This window comes from Didymella exigua (genome assembly GCF_010094145.1).
Source record: "Didymella exigua CBS 183.55 unplaced genomic scaffold M421scaffold_24, whole genome shotgun sequence".
Taxonomy (NCBI): domain Eukaryota; kingdom Fungi; phylum Ascomycota; class Dothideomycetes; order Pleosporales; family Didymellaceae; genus Didymella; species Didymella exigua.
The window spans coordinates 14,388-30,366 of NW_022984798.1; the positions used below are offsets into that span (position 1 = coordinate 14,388).

The following is a 15,979-nucleotide window of genomic DNA, read 5'->3' on the forward strand; positions in this document are numbered from 1 at the left end:
CTAAAATACTATAGCAATCTAAGACACTAAGCAATACACATAAGTTTAGGTCTTAATCTAAGCTTATAAGTAACTCCTTCTAATAATTACTAAGTATAGTGTAAGAAGTGTTCTTAAATCTTATAAAAGGGGCTAAAGAGATGCTATATAAAAATATCCTTATTAAGGCCCACGTGCAAGAGCTTAAAGAATAATTAGTAGTAATAACTAAGAGAAAATTACGTAAGAGAAAGCAGATTTAGTATAGTAGCACTCTTAAGTATGGCCTAGCAGCATTGCAGGTAGCTGCTAAGGTGTCTGTAGCAGCTTAGCTATCTAAGAAGACTTAGGGTAGAGGCAGTTAACTAGGAGCTTAATTAACTATTTAGCGCTGTAGGAACTACAGCAAGACTAGACATAACACACAAACGTGCTAGGAGGGTATAGAAACATCTTCTAAATCTAATGTAAGCACGCAGTATACTAGGTTACTATTTAAAAGTAAGTAGTTGTAGTTGTAGTAACTTATATTATTTATGCTAAGAGAAAATGGCTGGTTTAGTGATATGGCTGGCTTAGTGATAATCTACATTATGTAAAGTTATAAGACTTTGTTCTTGTAATCTTTCTCTAGCGTATCTCCTTCTTAGTTATAGCGCTATGCTTACCTAAGCGTTGTTATTGTAATCTCCTAAAAGAGAGGATTAGAATGGTGTGCTTATAAAGCCTGTATCTCCTCTTATTCTTAAGATATACTATTCTCTATTTCTAGTAACTAGAAATGTTCTAGATCCTCTGCTTATAAATAGAGTAGCTGTAACAGAGTAGGCGCCCTGCCCTCGAAATCAATACTACGTGACTTCTCTGCCTATACGAAAAGGTAACCACAAGAATACTTAAGCAAGTATTCGTTGCGTAGTATAATATATATAGACAATAATAACGTAGATTATCACCGAGCCGGCCATATCACTGAACCGGCCATTTTCTCTTAGCACAACTAACACAAGTTACTGCAACTATAACTACTTGCTATTAAACAGTGACCTAGCATACTGCGTGCTTATATTAGATTTAGAAGATGTTTCTATACCCTCCTAGCACGTTCGTGCGTTGTGTCTAGTTTTACTGCAGTTCCTACAGCGCTAAACAGTTGACTAAGCTCCTAGTTGACCACCTCCACCCTAAGTCTTCTTAGATGGCTGAGCTGCTACACACGCCTCAGCAGCTACCCGCAATGCTGCTGGGCCATACTCAAGTGTGCCACCATGCTAAATCTGCTTTCTCTTACGCGATTTTCTCTTAGTTATTACTGCTAATTGCTCTTTAAGCTCTCACACGCAGGCCTTAATAAGGACGTTTTTGTGTAGTATCTCTTTAGCCCCTTTTACAAGCTTTAAGAACCCCTCTTACGCTGCACTTAGTAATTGTTAGAAGGAGTTGCTTATAAGCTTAGATTAAGACCTAAACTTGTGTGTATTACTTAGCGTCTTAGATTGCCACAGTGTTTTAGGTAGAGGTACTGCTAGTAGGGTATGTAGCTACACTTTAAGGTAATCTAACACTACCTGCATATTAGTAGGAATAAGCCCTAATACCTTAAAGGCCTTTTAGTAGTTAACCTTTGTAAATATATTAAGGAACATGTCCCTAAAGGCTAGTAGGAAGCCTTCCTTATTAATATAGAAGATGTGTTAGTGTGCTAAGTCTTAAACGCGTTAGGAGTACTTACGCTTTAATAGCAAGAAATAGACTATATTAAGTAGCTAGAGGATGTGCAACAAGTAAGGTGGCATGCAGAGAGTAAGGATTTAGTTCTCTAGGCAATAGTCCTTAAACTCCTAGTTAAGATAGCTCTTATAGCTGTCTAAGATAAGCAGCCTGTACACTCCTACCTAACGCGTCTTTGTATGCGTGTTAAAGTGCTTTAACTACTTAAGGCTAAGCATGTTGTTTATCTAACTATTCTTAGAGACTAAGAGCTTCTAATTATAGGGTAACCTGTTTTATCAGTGAGCGCCCCACCTCAGTGAGCGCCCCACGAACACCAGCAAAGCGCATGCGCGACACTCAACGCGTAATGTCTCAACAACCACAACCTCACAAGCCCTATACTGAAGCTGACGTGCAGCTTGCCCTCTCTGACATTAAATGCGACCAGATTACGAGCCTGCGACGTGCTGAGGCAGTCTACAGCGTTCCTTGTAGGACGATACAACGACGACGTGACGGGAAGCCCTCTAGACGCGACTGCGAGCCCAGATCAAAGCGCCTGACGAAGCTAGAAGAGGAGGTGATTCTGCAGCGTATACTTGACGAGAACCTACGTGGAGTACCGCCCTCGAAGCTACACGTACAAGATATGGCTAATAGACTGCTGCGCGACCGCGGTGGTGAGCCTGTTGGTAAATGCTAGGTTGACAGGTTTATTAAGCGTACACCTAAGCTGCGCACGCGCTAGACTCGTCCATACGATCACCAGCGAGCTCTCTGCGAAGACCCAGCAATCATCAAGCCCTAGTTCACGCTAGTTTAGAACATGAAGGCGAAGTACAGTATTGTGGACAACAACATGTACAACTTTAACAAGTCTAGCTTCCTAATAGGCAAGATATCTTCACAACTTATTGTGACAGGCATAGAGAAACCTAGGAAAGCGAAGAAGCTTCAGCCTAGTAATCGCGAGTGGACTACGTTAATACAGGGCGTTAGCGCAACAGGGCGTGTTATCCCACCCTTCCTCATCTTTGCTAGCAAGGTTCTTATCTCTAACTAGTTTACTAAGGACCTCCCACGCAATTAGGTTATTCAAGTAAGCCCAACAGGCTGGACGAACAACAATCTAGCGCTTGCCTGGCTTAATCACTTTAATACGCATGCGAGGCCTGTAGGAGCGTATAGGCTGCTAATTATCAACGGCCACAAGAGCCATTGCTCAATAGATTTCCAGGATCGCTGCAAGGAGAAGAAGATTATTGCCCTCTGTATGCCTCCACACTCGTCGCACCTCCTGCAGCCGCTTGACGTCGCCTGTTTCTCGCCATTGAAGCGCGCGTACGGTGATCAGATCTCAGCCTTGGCACGCGATCGCATCAACCACATCAGCAAACAGACCTTCTTACCAGCCTTTAAAGTAGCTTTTGAGAAGGCGTTTACAAGAGAGAATGCTTGCGCAGGGTTTTGAGGCGCTGGATTGTCTCCACATGATCTACAGGCTGTGTTATCGAAGCTGGATGTGCAGCTGCGTACGCAAACTCCACTACAGCAAGTTGACGCTGCTTGGGAGGCGAAAACACCACGCAACGCTAAAGAAATGGAGGCGCAATCAACACTAGTTCAAAACAGGATAAAAATCTATTAAGGGTCTCTAGCAAGTTCACTTGATGAGCAGGTGTGGCAGCTAACAAAAGGCGCGCAGCAGATGGCTTATAAGATAGTGTTAATGCGCGCAGAGATAGTGCGCCTTAATACTGCTACTGAAGCAGCAATAAAGTGTAAAAGTCGCAAGAGACGCTACGTACGGGCAGAGGAGACATTAACAGTTGGCGAGGTATCAGACTTAATTACTGAAAGGGAGGGTGGCAGATGTGAGGAGGGTGAGGAGCTGGCGAAGAGGGTGCGCGCAGGGCGACGCTGCAGCTGTTGCGGTGAGATTGGGCACAACTCTCGCACCTGCAAGGTAGAAATTAAGGATATAAATAACAGCGACGCTTCTAAATAATACTATACTGTTGCAAGAGTACAAAATTTGTGTTGTGGTGCTAAGCTACGTCGCTGCGCGTACGCCTCGCTGGTGTTCGTGGGGCGCTCACTGAGGTGGGGCGCTCACTGATAAAACAGGTTATATCTGTCTCCTCATACTAGGCAGAGATGTGGACGCGTCCTTTGTAGATGATGAAAGGCAGGGTTGCATACCTAGCAGCGCAGATGCTCTGGATAACGGTAACCCACTCGCGATCACCTGGCTGAACAAGCTCTGGCCGAGCACGTCTCTCTAAGCCTGTTACAACCTTTAAAGACAAAGCAACACCTATCTAGAACCTAGTTTTATTAAAGTTGTGCACGTTATTGTTGCAAACACTATACTTAACTTAAGTATCCTCTACTAGCTTAAACCACGCGCTAATTATCTTAGGATCTTCCTATAGTATCCTCTGTCTATCCTTAGCTTAATTAAAGGCTATTTTAAGCTTGTCTAAACGCGTTACAAGCCTGCTAGCCTATAGTTTGCTAACAGGCTCTTCACCACGCACACTAAGTATCTTATTAGCTATATCTGCCACCTCACATAGCTAGGGCGCAAATCCTTGCAAATTAAGGTTAAGTATATACCAGATAATTGTCTGCTCCTCTAGTATAGTAAGTTTCTAGCAATTAGCGCGTACGTCTAGTTAAAACGTAATATTGCAAAGGTAATTAGAGACCTACTAATAAGGTACATTCAACGCTCTAGCAGCGCTGTGGATACTGCAAAATTAGCCAGCGTAGAAGGCCTAGATAGCAAGGATAACTCTGCCTTCTCTAGTAGTATTCTGAAGTTGTTGTTGTTAAGGCATGTTGTGTTAGGGTAAAAGGTGGTTGTGCCAAGAGAAAGTGGCTGGTTCGGTGATATGGCCGGCTCGGTGATAATCTACGTTAGTGCTAGCCAGCTAGCTTTGCCTCTAGCTGCTATGAGCGCTATGCCACGTGTCGTGTCCGTGCATAGTCGTTACAGTAGCCTACTTTGTAGATACTAATATAAATAATTATGCATAACGTTGTAGGAGTGCTAGGATAATAAGAACACTAGGATATATTCTCTACACCTATAGGTCTTGTGTAACAACGCTCTACGAACAGTGACCCGATACCACTAGGATACGGTTCCAGCGACTCATGACCATGGCCCTTGTCGCATAGCATAAGCTCGCACTAAACTGCCACTAAACCCTTATATATAAGGAGCAAGGAACTGTAGCATTATAGAGTAGTTTTTCTGTATCCTTTTATACAAGACCTATAGGTGTAGAGAGTATATCCTAGTGTTCTTATCATCTCAGCACTCCTATATGCCTTGTAGCGGATTCACACCTATTCCAGATATCTCTCTTCTTGCCTGCGTTGTTACATCTTGTACAAAAGGATATAGAAAAACTACTCCATAATGCTATAGTTCCTTGCTCCTTATGTATAAGATTGTAGTAGCAGTTTAGTGCAACCTTATGCCATGTAACAAGGGCTATGGTCATAAGTCGCTGGAACCGTATCCTAGTGGTATCGGGTCACTGTTCGTAGCGCGTTGTTACACCCTCCACGTGCGCGTCAACGTTGACCGCACAACACCATGCTTTTCTGCTATTTTAGACCACAGGATCTCATCTCTAGATGCAAAAGTATTACAGTCTGCAAGCGCTTCTTCTAATCCCATTGCGTTGTGTTGTAGAGCTGAGATAATAGACGTGTTTTGGTGGTTCGGCGCATTGCGCGCACGGACACGGTACCCCGCTTTTCTGTGCACACAATTCCAGATACTCCTCCCCTTCGAGGAACAGCGCGCTCACCGCACGTCATTGACGAACAGCTTGGTACTCGGCTACATATGCGCATATATAATCTCATCTGAATCCCGGGCTGTCTCATTGAGCTGATACTTCCAGCAACATCAGATCTTAACCGAGCAGAACTATGGCAGACGAGAAGAAAAGACAGGCGAAGCGTGCAGCCGCTGAGAATGGCGTGTAGGTGTCATCCCACAACCTGACCAATGCGACTGATGAGAATCGCAGCATCAATCCCTCAGGCGCCATTGTGCTAGCAGCCGCACCCATGTACCTCGCCTTGGTGCCTTTGACATCATATCTGACGAAACCAAACTCCATTATCCAGTCCCTTACACACGCGCTCATCAAGGTCCTGCCCGGTGTAGAAGTGAACTCGATTACCTCTGGACGCGCAATTCCTGCACTTTCAGCACTATACTTGTTCTGGACGTTCGGCGCATCTGGCGCTGCTTCGGCCGCTGGTCAGGCTATGGCACGTGAAGACGGTCTGGACAATGACCACCCCAGGAAGCATGTCCATGACTTGGATGGACTGCCGTTGAGGCTGAGAAGCGCACATTATGCGTTGATGGAAAACTTCCCAGGTACACACTTTGCTTTGTGGATGTGCCATTTGATGACTAACCTAGTGTATAGGCTTTGCCCTTGCTGCAGCTCTTGCGCAGGTCCTCGCGCCCAATGACGCTCAGATCATCAATCTACTGGGTTTCCATGTCATTGCGAAGTTGCTCGTGCACTACCCAGCATATTTGGGCAATATCGCTTTGCCAAGGACGTTGGCTCACATTAGCGCTACCAGTGCCTTGGTCAATGTGTGCTGGAGATTGGCTGCTGGAGCGTAAGCACGGCTTGATCACAACGGGGTCTTAAAGTAGAGAAGCTGGGGCATCGAGAACGGACGCTTGGGATGATAATTGTACACGAGAAGAAGTATTAACGTAGCTGACTAGCTATGATGTGGTATAAACTGAACATAATTCAAAGAAAATTAATTTTGTCAGTGGCTCACTACCACCACAAGGCCTGGTTCCAGAATAGCGCCTTGCTGTTGGCCAAATCATCCTCTCCAGTGCTCATCGTCTCGTTAAAGATAAGTTGCACACCGCTCGTCGAGTTTGCTTCATTGTACTTCGGCCAGTACAGCTTGTCCTCCGCCCACAAAGCATTTGGGTCGCTCTTCAACACAAAGCTGAGAAGGTATTTCTGCATCTTGATAGCCACCTCAGAGTCCACAGATGTCGAGCCACCGCCCATACCGCCTCCCGAACTACCTGACGGTGGGCCGCCAGAGCCACTTGTAGAGTTTGATGAGGACGAAGAGTTGGTGGAACTGGTGGAGGAAGAGGAAGAGGTGAGAGTATATGTCGAGTACCAGTAGTAGCTCTGGTCAGTACCATGAGTGGCGGGGCTGAGGTCGACACGTGCGTTCCAGGTGTTATTGCCCATAGCATGGGTAGCTGCGAGGTTGTGCGCTGTGAGATCGAAGTGCTGTTTCATGTCGGCGAAGCGCAGTCCAGGAGATGTGTAGTCTGATTCAGGGTAGAGTTCAAGAGCCTGTGTCTGTCAGTTGAGCTGTCGCCCCAAGTCCTGAAGAAGTACTCACCCTTTCAAGAATAGCATCCGTAATCGAGGGGAAGAAGGTGCGAAGCATTGTTGAGACATCTGCGGTGGTGTTCACGCCACTGTAAGCTTGCGAGTTCGCCTCATGAAGCTCGTGGCTGAGAACCAAAGGGCCGGTAAAGTTGAAACGTCCCTGATAGAACTGAGCTTCGTATGTATCCGCAACAAAGTCTCCATCGACACGAGGTTGGAACTGGTATGGGTAGACGTCCGCAGCGTCAGAAGCAGCACTGGTGAGTGTATCGAAGTCGACGCCACGCACGCATGCAATGTGTCCGCCGTCACAACCAACAGCGGTTGAAACGTTCTGCCAGAAGGCCTCAGCATGCTCGTGACCAGCGCCGGGAACAAAGCCGGGTGACATGACATAGGCCTGCTTAAACAGTTGTTCAGCGTGTCCTGCGAAACGGGTCATCTGGAAGAGCGTCTGACTTCCTCCAGCAGAGAAGCCCATAGCAGTGACGGCATCCGCATCTCCGCCGAATTCGCCAATGTACTTCTGGACCCACTTGAACGCGTGCTCCACGTCCCAGAGAGCAACGTTGGTAGTGCCACCCTCATGAGCATAACTTGGACCGTTGCCTAGACCAGTGATACCCAATCGGTAGTTGTATGAGACAAAAATGAACTCGGTGCTGAGATTGAAAAGTCCTTCAGGCGTGTTCTGGGCCTTCGAGCCACCTGTGAATCCACCGCCGTATGTCCATACCAGGACTGGTAGCTTCGTGCCTTCTGGGATGTTGGCTGGTACCCAGACGTCCATGAACAAGCAGTCCTCTGCAGAGCTGCAGGCAACAGACGCGTCTGCCAGGTCACCGCTGTTGACTTCTGTCTCCTGTTCCGGCCATTGCGGTGCGGCAAATCGAAGATCGCCGGTGGGGGCAGCGGCGAAGCGAATGTTCTGGTACTTGTAATAACCAAGTGTGGAGTTACCAGCAGCGGGTATCGTAGAAGTATAGTCGAGCGTGATGGTCGTGCTGGTATCGTTGGATGCAGCAGGCAGCGCAGAGATCAGGCTTGCTCCACCCAGCGAGAGGGCGGCGGTCGTAAAACGCATGTCTGCAACTGAATATGTCGACTAGTGTACCGAGCAAGATAGGATATGCTTCTTGATTGGAGGGTTTTGAGTGTCGAGGAGTGTCGTGATGGTTGCTGTGCATGAGCTGTTGATGTTCATATATTGTCACCAACACAGCCATCTACGTCAAACGGCCACCCAGCCTCTGAAGACGCGTGTAATTTCATAGTGGTGTTTGCATCTAGCACGGCTGCGATGCGGCTACTAGGAGGCATTAGGGGGTAGGGCCGATGTTTCGAAACATTGCAGGGTCACGTTTGCCTGCGTCAATCACACACTCGAGAGCTCAGCCTTACTATGTCGCCATTTGTCCAATGCCAGACTCTGGCGCCACATGGGGCGCCGGCAGAGAAATACGCGTTCGTCCGCTTCTGGAAGGTTGCGCGTGCAAGGCTGTGGAGTGGAAACGCGTTCGCCCGCTTGCGGAATTTTCCGCTTGCAGGGTTGTTGCACGCATTGATCCGATGCATGGGGTATTTTGTGCTTGCGCGTACGTGGCTGCGCACAACTTCATCAAAGGAGATCAGATGCGGGTAAGGTCTGTTCCGGATTATGGATCTAGATGCTGCACTGAACGTCCTCGCATGGATCAGATGTGTCACTAGTCTTGTGCGCCAAGCCAAAATATAAGTTCTGGTGCCAGATTTAAGGATTGGAAGGCCGTTGAAACGCCAGGCGGACACGCGGCCCAATTCCCGCCGAACCTAGAAGGCTGCAACTCAACACTACGATTCCTATCTTCTTCAAGCATTGCGTACCGGTAGCAGACGCCTCGTACCATCGGCTCCCATAGCATCATTTGCTCAACCACAGAATAACACGAGCAGATCGGGAAGCCGGCAAAGCTTCCGATGCATGGATGTCCTCTCGATGTCACAGGTTCCAAAGTTCGATAGCAAAACATGACAATGGAACGATCTCTTAAATGGCGTCAAGATATTATCCTCCCCAGGTCGCCATGCATTCGCAGATTCAGGAGTAGAGCGACTATGTTATTTACCATGTGAGCTCGATGACGTCCTTGAGGTCCTCTTCGCGTCAACCAAATAAACACCATGGGCGACCGCTGCTGCTATCACCTAATGACCCCCACATCGACTTAATTCACTTTTATCAGCGATAGTAGCGATTGGCGTGGGTCTCGCACGATCTGATGATCAATATGTCCCACTGCTCATACTTTGATCTGTCAACGCAATTGGACTCGAGGCTCCACACATGTCATCAACGCAGAACAAATCTTAGGCGGCCTTCGACACAGCTTGCGCATATTGGTGCACTTTACTCGTCGTGCAATCGACTTCGCTGACAGATTTGAGGCACGCGCAACTCAAAGCTCGGGAAACATTCATGTAGGCAGCAAACAGGATCCATTCGTAGTGCATGGATCGGTCCTTGCCGACCACTCTGGCTTTTCCGCGCAGCTCTGACCGGTCGATTTGTAGGAGCGAAGGATGCGACCGTGAGGCTCAAGGGAGATTCGCCTAGCGTAGTCGAGTCCTTGCGCATTGGCTCTACCTTCGGCGCCTACCCAGCTGAAAGAAAGGCGACAATCCTGCGACAGCAGCAACGGACTGGATCATGAGAACGTCACCAAACTCTATGTTTTCGACGCCAAGTACGATTGCCCACGTCTTAGCAGAGACGCTGTTTGTCTACTGTCCGAGGACGTGGAGCTCAAGGGCAGGCCTTACAAACACTGGGTCTGTAGGCTACGTGGTCCAGGATCTAAAGCGTAGCGATCCTTTGTGTCGCCTCCTCGTTGATCTGACATGCTCTCACGATGGCGGCGAATGGGACGAACTCTGTCAAGAACACGAAAGCATGCCCTTCCTGCAGGCAGTGTGGAATCACCGCATCCAAACCCATCACCAGAGCACTGGAGGCAGCTGACTTCTCATAAAGCTTTGTGACTATCACAAGCGTGTCGATGGCGACGAGCGGATAGCGTGCGAGAATGCGAGAAGGGTCTGTGGAAGGGCAAACGAGGCTAATGATGGCAGCGACAGCAGTAAGACGATTCTTCGGACCCAGATTGAAGCCCAATATACGGTTGGTGACTTGAAACAGCCAATTGGGCCAACCAAGAGAAGTGGCACAAGGAACACATGTGCGTTAGTTAGGATGGCGAGTCAACGAAGCCAAAATGTGGCTTGGGCAAGATACTCTTCACCAGCGAGCGGTGTGCACTGCAAATGTCTGTGCGGTTCCGTTGATCACCAATCTTTGTGTGCTACTGCTAGTTAGACTTGAGATTCGGGTTCAGCAAGTTTATCAGGGAGGACGTCCAGATCTGTGGTTGCAAAGTCCACATCTAAAATTGAGTACTTGGTAGACCGACGTAGCCTCGATCTGGGAATTAATGGTATCCTCTTCCACTTACTTGGGCAAAAAGACACATGAGAGAAAACTTGTCGACCAGGTCAGTTACAAACTGTAGGTGTGCAAAAAGAATCGAATAATCCTGGACTTGCCAGGCACCGAAGCTAATGTCGCTTCTGTGGATCGAACACAGTACCTCCAGATTTAGCGACTGAACTTCAGTCTGGCGCTCTCCCAAGTGAGCTAAAGCGACTGGATTAGTTTTATGGACTGTTGGCCAACAATAATGTTTATATTCTAAAAGTATTTTCAGCTATACCGCAATCTACGGATCGTATCCGCATCCTGCTTCCCGTGTCTTCCAAAAATGTATAAATTCGATTCGATGCGGGGCAAGCTTCGCGCACTTCAAGCTTAAGCGAGAGCTTGGTCGGACGCGTTTCTGATGCATAACCGTCATGTAGAACAAATAATGTCTCTGGTTGTGCAAACTGCGAAGGCAGATGATGAACGAGGAACACCATTGTTCAACAAAACGTGTCGAGCTTATCAAAAATATCAGGTCCTTGTGATGCATGGAGCTGCCCTAGCGCGTTCAAGCTTGGCACCAAAATAGTCAACTCCTGACATCACCACATCCGGAGCCCTCGGCGATGCAACTATGCGCAAATACCTCAATCTCTCACCACTTTATTACGTTACGCGCTGAATATGGCCGTAATAGAGAACTGGCTCCCTCCGTCGCGTGAGAACTGGGAGTGGCTATGCTACGTCTGGCAATTCTTCCCTGTGGTGAGTTACTCGTGACGCGCACGAGAGCATCCTTGCTAATCATAGACTCACAGGTCACAGCAGTTCAATGGGTCATTGACTGGTACCCACAAGGCAAGACCTCGACAGAGTCCAGGTTCAATGTGCCGGGCAAGATAGGATGGGCGACCATGGAGTCTGCAGGGCCAATTACTCTTCTGTACATCTTCTTGACGCTGCCGAAGGAGCTGGGGATTGAGGAGCTACCGTGGGGCAATTGGACAATGGTCGGCTGCTTTGTACGATGCGCTCCTGTCGACATCAAAAAGTGCGACTGGCTGACTGCTCGCAGGTGATTCACTACGCCTACCGCGCTATTCTCTCGCCGCTGTTTCTCAACCCCAGCATGTCGCCAATGAGCCCGCTTGTGTGTCTGGCCATGCTCGCCTTCCAGGTCACCAATGCCATCTCAATTGGCGGATACGTCTCAGGCTACGGGCCCACAACTGACTTCGACTACCGCTGGCAAGGTCGCGCGGGGTGGATCTTTGGAGGCCTCGTGTTGTGGTGCTGGGGTCTGTTGGGCAACATGTTCCACGACGACGACCTGCGCGAGATCCGGCGAGCAGCCGACCGCAGACAGCGCAAAGATGCCGCTGAGCAGAACAAGCCCATTCAAGGCGTTAACACGGTTTACATGATTCCCAAGAACGGACTGTTCAAATACATCTTGTATGCGCACTACTTTTGCGAGTGGATTGAGTGGGGGGGCTGGTGGATGATTGGCGGCCTCGACTGCAAGCCAGCCCAAACATTCCTCATAAACGAGGTCAGTACGATGCTGCCTCGCGCGCTGCAGGGCAAGCGGTGGTATGTAGAAAAGTTTGGTAGGGACAAGGTGGGCAACCGGAAGGCAGTGATTCCAGGCCTGGTGTAGGCTCGAGATTGATCGGTGTGAGCAAAAAGTACGGTACGCTAGTACCGACATGGAAATTCAATGACTGTTGCATTAGCCGTACGTGAAGAGTGCTTTGCACTGAGCATGACTGAGCGGATGATGGTAGTGTTTCAGGTAATTCACAACAATGCACAACGATCGTTTTTTATGTTGACCCATAGCAAGTCCGAACTGCCAAGCGACGATATGGCATGGTTCACACTCCTACTGGCAGATTGTGAGACTGGCCTCCGCAGTGGAAGCATGGAAGTGGGGTGACAATGCAGGGCATCCTGGGTTTCCGCGATTGTTGGAAGAGGCTTGTTTTGTTGAATACGAGAGTACTTGACAAAGAGCGCAGCGAGGATGCAGCGGCGGCCTACAAGATCGCAAGCTCAATGAATTCTTTACGATGAGATGCGCTGTCCGCTGCGTAATCACGAGTAGCGGCGCAGATGACGACCGCTGCAACATCCCGGAGCGATTTGACCGTGAGGACTTAAATATAGAGCGGCTGAGTAGCCAATCAGCAGCGCCCGGGCGTATCGAAAACGAGCAGCCCGTGAAATAAATGATGCTATTGAGAGCCGGGGTACGTCGAGAACGAGCAGCAGAGATGGGGATGCTGCGATAGCAATCTGCGCGCACCTGCATCCATCTTGTGCCACGCCAGCTGCATCGTGGGTTGGGCATGTGGTGTTCGCCTTGAGCTGCCAGATCCTTGGTGAGATTTTAGACGCTCCTCTGTGTCGCTGCACACAGCCACATCCATCTGCGCGCTGGTGCCGCTCTCCCCTCGACCTACCCAAAGCAGGGGGCAACTAAAGGCGCTCTGGCGTATTGTTCCGCTTTCTAACGCTGGTCTCCGGCTAGACAGGTGCCGCCGTCAGCCAAAATTGCCAGCGGACGCCTTGGCCGTGAACGTGAAAAGCACCGCGCTGCCCTCTGCCCGTCCCAGTTGGAACACCTTTGTCGCGGAGTGCCCTGTTGATTGGCTCTTGACTGGCCCATCGCGCACATTGGGAGCTTCCGTGCCTCAGCAATCTCAGCCTTAGCCAGATAAGGCAGGCCTCAGTCGAAGTAAGGCCTACTCGATCAACAGAGCTTGGATCGCCCTCTTCCTGCCGCGGCGCTCCACTCTGCTTGCAACACCTCCTCTTTTGCACGTCGTCCTCCACTCACCTCTCAGGGCGCGCATCCCCGTTCCCCGTTCTGCAGTTTTCGCTGGCTCTGCCCTAGCCATACATCATCACTCGTATCGTCCCACCGCCTGTTGCCAAACAGTGGACCCGCGCATCACCCGCCGAGCGTGCAAGGGAACACTGGACAAACCAAGAAACCAGTGCTGCCGGCATCCGCGACACACTAACATCCTCGCTTTGCGCTCTGCTGAGTACTGAGGCGATTGCTGCTGCTGCTGCCACCTTTTACTGCTCGCTGTCCGGCCGTCGTGCCTCGAAATTGTCAATATGTCGTCGGCGAACAACACTGCTGCCAGTACGTTCATCTCCCTTGTCTCTCGTTCCTCAGCGCCTGCCGCATCGTCGGCCGCTCCTTCCTCTCCCTCCTCTCCCGCCTCCCCCGCCGTAGCTACGTCGTCTCAGATTGTAACACCGTCGGCAGCAACAGCGCCCTCGTCTGCTGCATCGGGGCCGTCTACGCCCTCTATTGCGACCTCGTCTGCGGCTCCTAACACGCCCTCTTCAGCAGCGCCGCCCGCCTCGTCTGCGGTACCAAGCTCAATAGCGCCTGCGAGCTCAGCTGCTCCAGCCTCGTCTGCGGCTCCTAACACGCCCTCCTCAGCACTACCAGCGTCCTCCGCTCCTGCGGCCTCCTCGGCAGCACCCTCTTCGGCCGTGCCTGCTGCATCTAGCGCTGCTCCCGCCGTCACAAGCAGCACTCCACCAGTCGCAACTTCAGTCGTCACTGCCTCATCTGCAACACCGACGACTGAGATCGCCACCTCTGTTGTCACCGTTACTCCGTCAGCAACCCGCGCCGGCGAGACTCCGACCCCTATCATCATCACATCCATTGTGACACGGGAGGGCACTTCTGCGACTGTAAGCACTGGCAGCCTCGCATCTACTACCAGCGGTGGATCAGCTTCCTCGAGCACCAACACTGCCGGAGCCGTAACATCACAGGGAGACCAACAGAAAGGTCTGAGCACCGGCGGCAAGACTGCAATTGCTGTCGTCGTGCCCGTCGTCGTCGTTGCACTGCTAGTGTTGGCTGGCATCCTCCTCTGGAGAAAGCGCAAGACTCGCCAGAACAACGAGGAGGAACGCCGAAAGGAGGTCGAGGAGTATGGCTTCAATCCCAATAACGACCCCACGCTGCCAGCAGTTGGCGTGGGAGGCTCTGAAATGGCCGAGGACTCAAGCGGCTACCGAGGCTGGGGCAACACTGCTACCAGCTCGAACCGCAAGGCCTCCACTACCCTGACCAGCGGCATGACCTACTCAGACAGCAACAGCAACCCTGGCGGCTACAACACACCTCACTCCCCCACTGGTGGAGCACACTCTGAAGGCTCTCACGACCCTCTGATGAACGGGCGCCGCGAAACCATAGACTCCGATGGCCTTGGTGCGCTCGGTGTCGTTGGTGGCGCAGTACCCAACTCGACACAGAACCAGGCCGGCGTACAGCGTGGACCGTCCAACGCATCCTCCTCCTACTCTGCGGCCAACCGATCCGATGCCTCGGGCGACTACCCCGGCTATACCAACGGCAACGCCAACGAATACTACGATAACCAAGGCTACTACCAGACAAGCCCGTATGGCAACAACGACCCGTATGGCGCTGGTCAGCAGCCTGTCATACGGGATGTGTCAGCACGGCGGAACACGAGGATCGAAAATCCTTCTGTCTTCCCACAACAAGGAAATTCTGGCATTGCTCAGAACTTCTAAGCACGACATCACCATCGCTCTGTACAGTTTCATCGATTTGCTCTCTGACTTTCATCATATATCCAAAAGGCGGCGTTTTGGAGTCCTGGACCAAACTATTGCATCGTATCGCACTTTCTTCGGCTGCAGGGACGAGTCGGGTGAGGGCATGCAGGCCTCACTTCAGCTCCTGGGTCCTGTGTACGATAATGTTGTTTCGCAGCACGCAAGCTTGCATCGGCAGGGTTTCGAAGCTTATACTTGTCAAGTGACCTTCACACATCTCGCCAAAACGTCCCTGTTCGCTCGAGCCTTGCACCTTCGACTTCCTGCACTGGACGTTGGATATGCGGTTTTCAGGCTGCCGGCACGCAGTACGCTTTGAAGAGTTGGAATTTGGACGTGCCGCGCACACACCCTAATTTTTGTAATTATCATCGATTTTTATGCATCGCCTCGGCGTTGGTTCTGCTTCCAGCGACTATCTTTACCCTCTCACCCCGACAGTCTCACGCCATCCCCTTTCCTCAACATCTCTATCGCTATAGCCTTTACGGCGCTTTCCCTTGGACCAATCAACAGTACCCGCAATGGGCAGACAAAGGAATAGCAACGGCTGGGAGAGAGATGATACACATGAAGCTTCCAGCGCAGTTAGGTAGGCAGATACACTGAAAAGTAAGCTTTTAATCATCGTCTCTGTCCATCGAACATGACCATGAATACTCCGCCGATTGATAATCGTTTACCTCCAAAAATCAATGACCACACAGCCTACAGACTCTACCGAACGACCACTACAACAAAGGGTGGATACAGTTCCGCCGAACAGGATGCACGATATTCTCGCATC

General features: G+C 50.2%; 5 protein-coding genes and 1 non-coding gene across 6 annotated transcripts; 3 read left to right on the top strand and 3 right to left on the bottom strand.

The window, feature by feature from the left end:
- The first annotated feature begins 5,510 nt into the window (after positions 1 to 5,510).
- M421DRAFT_423023 (uncharacterized protein) lies at positions 5,511 to 6,722 on the top strand. Its single transcript, XM_033593337.1, has 3 exons — positions 5,511 to 5,685; positions 5,734 to 6,103; positions 6,156 to 6,722. The coding sequence occupies exons 1-3, from the start codon at positions 5,644 to 5,646 to the stop codon at positions 6,359 to 6,361; spliced, it is 618 nt and encodes a 205-aa protein (XP_033446270.1). The 5' UTR covers positions 5,511 to 5,643; the 3' UTR covers positions 6,362 to 6,722.
- Positions 6,528 to 8,196, bottom strand: M421DRAFT_102661 (alpha/beta-hydrolase; the record flags this gene model as incomplete). Its single annotated transcript, XM_033586812.1, has 2 exons — positions 6,528 to 7,073; positions 7,123 to 8,196. The coding sequence occupies 2 exons, from the start codon at positions 8,194 to 8,196 to the stop codon at positions 6,528 to 6,530; spliced, it is 1,620 nt and encodes a 539-aa protein (XP_033446271.1).
- Positions 8,197 to 8,774: 578 nt separating this feature from the next.
- On the bottom strand, positions 8,775 to 9,246 carry M421DRAFT_223039 (uncharacterized protein). The gene has a single exon (XM_033588328.1). The coding sequence runs from the start codon at positions 9,119 to 9,121 to the stop codon at positions 8,819 to 8,821; it is 303 nt and encodes a 100-aa protein (XP_033446272.1). The 5' UTR covers positions 9,122 to 9,246; the 3' UTR covers positions 8,775 to 8,818.
- A 1,461-nt stretch (positions 9,247 to 10,707) lies between these two features.
- M421DRAFT_t99 lies at positions 10,708 to 10,792 on the bottom strand. The gene has a single exon. It is a non-coding gene; the product is annotated as a tRNA-Phe (tRNA).
- Positions 10,793 to 11,037: 245 nt separating this feature from the next.
- On the top strand, positions 11,038 to 12,384 carry M421DRAFT_423025 (3-oxo-5-alpha-steroid 4-dehydrogenase). Its single transcript, XM_033593338.1, has 3 exons — positions 11,038 to 11,331; positions 11,385 to 11,588; positions 11,642 to 12,384. The coding sequence occupies exons 1-3, from the start codon at positions 11,251 to 11,253 to the stop codon at positions 12,224 to 12,226; spliced, it is 870 nt and encodes a 289-aa protein (XP_033446273.1). The 5' UTR covers positions 11,038 to 11,250; the 3' UTR covers positions 12,227 to 12,384.
- Positions 12,385 to 13,582: 1,198 nt separating this feature from the next.
- Positions 13,583 to 15,269, top strand: M421DRAFT_223109 (uncharacterized protein). The gene is made up of 2 exons (XM_033588329.1): positions 13,583 to 13,723; positions 14,030 to 15,269. Exons 1-2 carry the CDS (start codon positions 13,696 to 13,698, stop codon positions 15,145 to 15,147), a joined length of 1,146 nt encoding a protein of 381 aa, XP_033446274.1. The 5' UTR covers positions 13,583 to 13,695; the 3' UTR covers positions 15,148 to 15,269.
- The last annotated feature ends 710 nt before the right edge of the window (positions 15,270 to 15,979 follow it).